At 49.7% G+C, this 6,743-nt stretch overlaps 1 protein-coding gene across 1 annotated transcript; it reads left to right on the top strand.

Annotated features, from left to right (window-relative positions):
• Window positions 1-3,609: 3,609 nt before the first annotated feature.
• Window positions 3,610-5,684, top strand: LOC125517196. Its single transcript, XM_048682375.1, has 2 exons — window positions 3,610-5,054; window positions 5,167-5,684. Exons 1-2 carry the CDS (start codon window positions 3,776-3,778, stop codon window positions 5,232-5,234), a joined length of 1,347 nt encoding a protein of 448 aa, XP_048538332.1. The 5' UTR covers window positions 3,610-3,775; the 3' UTR covers window positions 5,235-5,684.
• The last annotated feature ends 1,059 nt before the right edge of the window (window positions 5,685-6,743 follow it).

Raw genomic sequence — 6,743 nt, forward strand, 5'->3', positions numbered from 1 at the left:
CGCCATCTTCCTGTTAAGACGCACATCCTTAGTAGGAATCGAGTGCCTAGCCAATCTCCATAGGAAGTTACGCATTTTTCCCGAAACCTGAACGGACCACAAAGATGACAAGCCTTACCTTCTACCCCAGGATCTGAGCTACCGGCTCTACCTTCAAGCCAATCTTTGCTCCTCTTCTTAGTACCGACTAGCATTCGGTACGCAAACCGGGCAGTGAAAATTTCATTCCGCTCATGATTCCCAGACTTCCGCCCTATAATCGCCAAGCTCCAACCAAGGATGGAGCCATGGCAAGGGAGATGGCTATCCAAGGCCGCTCGAGTGATTCTGATGAACTCCTCCCTTATTAGCCTATTGATGTACATCATGGGATTCTATAGTTTACATGAATCCCTTCATCAGAAGGTTACCAAACTCCTATCCCGGTTCTTCTGGGCTGGCGAGAACAATAAACAGAAATACCACATGGTGAAGTGGTCCGAGATTTGTAAACCTAAAGACCAAGGAGGTCTTGGGGTCATCTCATCCAAGCGGATGAATATTGCCCTCCTGTCTAAATGGCTTTGGCGGATTCAGACCGAGGAGGGAGGTCTGTGGCTAGAGATTATCCGCGCGAAATACCTTCGTGGGCAACCGCTGGCATTTGCCTCTAGATCGGGCGGATCCCAATTCTGGCAATCGATGATCCGTCTAATGCCAGTCATGCGCATTGGGACCTCTATTACAGTGGGTACCGGGTCTGGTACCCTATTCTGGCTTGATAGGTGGGCTGGGACCCGCCCCTTTGCGGATCGCTTTTCCGCATTATTCTCGATCTGCACCCGCCCACTCCTATCGTTGGCCGTGGCCTTAGCTGACTTGGGTGCTATTGCCTTCCGCCGTACCTTCGGGGCGGTGGAACTAGCGCAATGGGACGAACTAGTCGAATGTATCGCCCTCCACACCCCCTCCCTCGAGCCGGATGCGCTATCTTGGCATCTTGAGCCAAGTGGCCGATTCTCGACTAGGTCCCTATATCAGGCGATTGTTCCCACGCCGGGCCCGGTGGAATTATCCGTTCTTTAGGAAATCAAACTCCCCTTGAAAATCCGCATATTTCTATGGCAATGGGTCCGAGGCCGGCTCCCCTCGGGCACAGAGGTCCGAAAGCGTAGTGGCCCTGGGGATGGTCTCTGCCCCATTTGTTTGGTGCCGGAGGATTCCAACCACATCTTCTTTCGGTGTCCTGCGGCACAATTCCTATGGAGATGCTTCCGGGAGGTCGTGGGCGGCAACTGGTGCCACGATAACCTCCTGGACTTGTTTGGGGGGGGGGGGCTTTAGGCTCCTGGGTCCGAGGAAAGCCCCCACTTGGGTGGCTTTGGGAACCCTAGCTTGGACCCTCTGGTGTACCCGCAATAAACTTGTCATCGAGCGTGTGATTCCATGCCGTGTGACTGATGCAATTTATAAAATGTGTGGCTTCTTACAGCTTTGGAGACCGCTTAGCAAGCAGCGCGATCGGGACGTCATCGGCAACGTCATTGCGGGTCTTCGTTCCTCGGCATCAGCTTTTGCTCCAGCACCGCCACCACCGCCACCCCCTCCCGAGGCAGATTAGTTTTCTTTTGTTTTCTTTGGGGCTTGTCCTGTTGTGCCCCCAACATGACTTTATGATTTGATTGTACTTTGTACTGCTATGTCGGATGCTTGGTTCGTTGCTTTATAATATAAAGCGGGGGGAAACCCTTTTTCTCAAATCATCCTGCCTTCTTGTGCAAAGTGGAATACTCAATATGACATTCGTATCTGCAGCTACGAAGTGCTGCTCAACTACTTCTTTCCTCCATGTACTCCCTCTGTCCGGGTTTATTAGGACTAAAGACAACTTCTCTTGGACCAAGACACATAGGGGGTGTTTGGTTCAGGGACTTTTTAGTCCCAGAGACTAGAAAAAGTCCCTAAAAAGTCCCTAGGAAACAAACGGGAGGGACTTTTTCTACAGGGACTAGAAAAAGACTCTATTGGAGAGTCTTTTTTGATTAGTCCTGGGATTAGAAAAAGTCTTAGAACTTCTGAAACAAACACCCCCGTAGTAATTTGCTCACATTAATTCTTGGGTCTGTCTAGGACACATCTAAGCTGATGTTTACTTTGTTTGTGGTCTTTTTTTGTCCTAGTTTTTTTTTGTTTCTTATTGCTACATTATATACTTGTGGGAGCTTAGATGTGACATTCTTAAAAAACATCTAGATGTGAATTAGACAAACTGTTAATTCTTTCATTTCACTCTCAATGCACTCTCTCACATCCATGCAGCCAATGAAAAATCACGCATGCGGTGTATTAATTCCCTGGCCATGGCATCAACAACAATGGCTTTCAGTGCAACCAATGAAGTGGTTGCATGCATGCACCTTTTCAAAGCGATGCCTTATAAAAGGGGACATGCTTGTGATGTTGCGAGGCCTAATAAACCCAAACGGAGGAAGTAGCTGGCGACCTCGGGACGGCTCAGACTCGTACAGAAAAATGATTGGGTCGTGTCCAATACCGCTGTTCCGCGTAGCGAAATAAATGCGCCAGCACACGCGCTGTGATCGAAAACAATACTAGTACCTGAATACAAATTGGAATACATTGCAGGGCGCTGACCCACATGCGAATGAATGGGGGAGATTCGGGATCATCTGAGCCTGGGCTCATAATTGGGTAGCCCACCGAGACTTGCCTTCTCTCTATCTGATTTCTTTCACCAATACTAACAAACCTTGGATAAAACTATGATGCAAAAGGGTTGGCCAAAAAAAGCAAGAAATTCTACGTTCCTTCTTTTCACTATAATTTTTCTCAAGGATTATCTCTATCGGCCGAATCAAACTTGTCTTTTTCCATATATTTTTTTATTTTTCTCTGTTTTATTATTGCCAGTATGTCTCCTTTGATTGTTTCCAAACTAAAAAAGTCTAATAATTTAAAGAGTAATATCTTAAAGCAACAATCGGGCTTAAAGCAGCAAGCAGGCAGGGCCTTGCTTATATATGCGCTTTTTGCATAAATGACTGCGAAAACCAAACAACGATTACGTACGGAAAAAGTAGGTTAGTTATAGAAAAATAAAAAACAAACATCGAGAACAAATAAAAATTGAAACGCGCGCACTCGCCAATTTGGCCGGCCAACTTCGATTATAGTTGATGTTTTGGTAAGATCCCATTTTAATTTGGGTATGAGTAGAGGAAGACAAGAATAATTTGGATTTAGTTTATATTTTATTAAGATTTAATTTGAATAAGTTAATGCATGATGTTTCTTTTGGAAAAGTGTCAGTTTATTTAATTTAGTTATAATGCACGCGTCAAATGGGCTGGCCCAAATTGGCTGCGCTTGAGTGAAACATCATCTGTCAGACGCTCGTAGTCGTAATATAGTGTTGGTGAAAGGTGAGGCGACGCTACCAACTCCCGTGGGGGAGGAGAGATGCACGAACCTACTGCTCCTCTTTCAAGGTTTTTATACCCCTCTTTAGAGGTGTTATATATACAAGAAAAAAAAATCAACTTCCTTTCCTTGCATGAGATTTCGAAATAGCCCGTCTCCAAAGCCCGACCCGGCCCAGCAGCTGCGTCCACCACGGAACCCCCCGCTCCAAAGTCCAAACCCTGGCTCCGTCCGTCCTCCTCCCCGATCCCCTTTCACCTCTCTCGTCTCGCTCCGGCCAACGCCGCCTCCAGCCCCGGCCTCGCCTCCACCCTCCCTCGTCGCCGACGCCCCCCGCATTCTCCTCCGCCCCCCCATGGAGCCGATCCAACCCACGGCCACCCAAGCGAGCAAGATCCGCGTCCAGCACGAGCCCGCTGACGGCGGATATGCGGCGAGCGGGGCTATCGGCGCCCTCCCTATCCACCTCATTGAGAAGATCCTCGGATTCGCGTCCAGCACGAGCCCGCTGGATTCGGTGTGCCTCGCCGTCGTCTGCAAGTCCTGGGCGGCGGCCGTCTCCGAGCGGCTAGCGAGACCCACCCCCCACCTGTTCGCGCTCAAGCTCGCCAACGTGCACAGCCAGTCCCCGTTACGGTTCATGCTGCCGCCCGAGGAGGAGCGCCGCCACCGCGGGGCCATCTACTCCCTGCCGGTGAACGAGGAGGGCTCGCCGTCGCTGGTGGCCCCTGCCCGCTTGCCCTCCGTGGTCCGCGACCCAAAAGGCATGAACTTTAAGCTATCCGGCGCCCTGCCCTGCGGCCTCCTCTCCTTCGCGGTCGGCAACCGCGTTGTCCTCGTCAACCCCATCACCGGCGCGTTCCGGAGCGACGTGTATGCGCCCTTCGGGACTGGAGCTAAGGTGAGGGCCGTCGCCAGCGCCAACGCGATCTTCGATCACGACTACGCCGAGAGGAGCGTCCCGCTCTGCTGGTGCACGGGGGAGTGGTCCGAGCGGAAGCTGCTCTCTGAAGAGTTCAAGAACATTTATCTGATGGCCTACACAGACGGTGTCTTCTACGCGCTGGAATTCCGGGGTTGCGCCTACACGGTGGACACACGCGTGCCACCACCATGGCGCCTGAAGAAGCTCCGTGCGCCGAGCATTCTCGAGCAGTACACCCCGATCCGCGGGCGCTTCCTCTGCTACTCGCACCTGCTGGAGTCGGAAGGGGCAGTCCTGTTTGTTGGTCCGGTGCTCGCACCACGACAACCCACATGCCGTGATACCATCGGTGGCTTCGAGGTGTACAGGCTGGATGTCGAGGCGGCACGATGGGTGAAAGTGGAGAGGCTTGCTGCTGACAGGGCGCTTTTCGTGAGTGAGCAATCATCGTTCTCTGTGCGTGCCTCGGAGGTGCCGGGGTGCATGAGCAACTGCATCTACTTTGTGGGTGAGGTTGATGACTACTCCTACGTCACCTGGGGCGTCTACTCCATGGAGGAGCGGAAGGTGCTGTTTCAGCGCCCCGTCGGTGGTTCTTGGGGAAGGTATGCTGCTGCACGCTGGTTCCTCCCTGCTGTTGTGATACCATTTGCAGATGCACGTGCGCATTGTATACTCGGGAGAAAGGACAAAAATCTAAGTTCTTCAGGTACATCTGACTAAAAATATTTTGAGAATGCAGTATAGCAGTTAAATGCATATTTTGAGAATGCAGTATAGCAGTTAAATGCTAACACAGATGGCTTCTTTTATGCTGACAGAAGGACAGGAGGATGGGAGCAATTGTGCGAAATCAAGATGCTACTATCAATCCTTTGGCTCTGATTGAGGTGTCGGCGGTGACAGGCAGGCTTATAAATCCCTGAGATGCTACTATGAAGCAGAAGTGCTATTATTCTAGGATCTGAATCTGAAGATTCGTTTGATGAAGTTAATGTACTGGTGAAGTTTGAGGCTGTTTGATTTGGTTGGTGTTTTGCATGTTGTTGTAGACCTTGTAGCTTGGATGAGCATGAACTTGCTAGGCTGGCGCTGCTTTGGGTATTTCTAAGATCCATTACTTTGGAACGGCGGATCTCTCTCAGTCCGTATATGATATGGCGAGCACGGCGATTATGTTCATCACCAATGTGGTGGAAATCCTCCAACTTTGTGATGCAGTGTACTTGTAGAGTTGTTTTGTTGACAAAGGTGTATGGTATCGGCCAAATTCTGTGCCAAGGCGTTGGAGTGCTCTTTGAATCCTTTGGCTCTGATAATGGGTGGTTTCTGGTAGCAATTTTTTGTGATGGGCATGGTGAGGTGTGCATATGTGCGTTGCAGTGCTCTTTGAATCCTTTGGCTCTGATTGAGGTGTGCATATGTGCGTTGCTGGGAGGTCGAAACAGCTTGAGATGCCAAATTCTGTTTGTGTCAATTTGAAGCCGGAAATTGGAGGTTTTTTTTTACTGAAGACAGCAACTCTAGTTCCCTTTTTGGTAAAAGGAGTAACAGAATGTTTTCACCTGTCAACACACATCGGAAGAGCAGGAGATTTGCACCTGACAACGCCCGTCGAAACACGGTGAGTATCCTGTTACTCTAGCTGGTATTCTAGTGTTAATCACCCGTCAGAAGCGCAGTAGATTTTTCACACAACACTAGAGTTACTCCTTTTAACAGTAGTATATATGATCGTTTCTATAACACTCTGCACATAGAACAGTTCAACTAGAGAGACAAGGTGTCCGGTTGAGCTCCTCTTGCAGCATCTCTTGCAGCATCTCTCATCCGGCTGAAGCTATGTGATGGTCGCCCCAATTTTTTAAACGGATATCACCAGGCATATGGTAGTGGGTAGGACAGCGGGTCCTGAAGGAATTTCAGTACTAGGAGAAGAAATGCCAACTTCAGCCGGGTTCTCCCGGTGACAGTGAGGAATGGCGAACACCGATCACGCCCTGCCATGCAGCAACGTCGATTGGAAGGCAGCCCATGTCCAGCATCAATGTCAGTTAGCGTTATCGCCGACATGTCTAGGTTTTCTTCGCAGGCAGAGCTGACCGATCTGTACTGTATAGAGTTGAGTGTGTAACTGGGGATGATAAATTGCAGTCAAATCCCCACACCAGGTTTCAGTTCTGGGTCAAAAGCTTTGGGCAGCACAGTTTGTCTAAAACTGCAGTATGTCAAAACCTCAGCGGATCCTGAAGGTATTTCAGTATCTAAAAAATGCAGTTTTCCATGGCTTTGGGAAAACCACTGACGCGTCTGCCAAGTCACTTTTCTCTGATTTTCAGCGATTGTTAGGTTGCATGGATAATCATGAAGATATCGAGCTGAGCCAAACTCAGCTACA

This window comes from Triticum urartu, chromosome 6, assembly GCF_003073215.2.
Source record: "Triticum urartu cultivar G1812 chromosome 6, Tu2.1, whole genome shotgun sequence".
Classification (NCBI taxonomy): Eukaryota; Viridiplantae; Streptophyta; class Magnoliopsida; order Poales; family Poaceae; genus Triticum; species Triticum urartu.

Bases quoted from the DNA above. Each gene is read 5' to 3' on its own strand.
- LOC125517196 (XM_048682375.1), top strand. From the start codon at position 3,776: ATGGAGCCGATCCAACCCACGGCCACCCAAGCGAGCAAGATCCGCGTC. The intron at 5,055-5,166 runs GTACATCTGACT...TTATGCTGACAG, and splicing joins CAAAAATCTAAGTTCTTCAG to AAGGACAGGAGGATGGGAGC.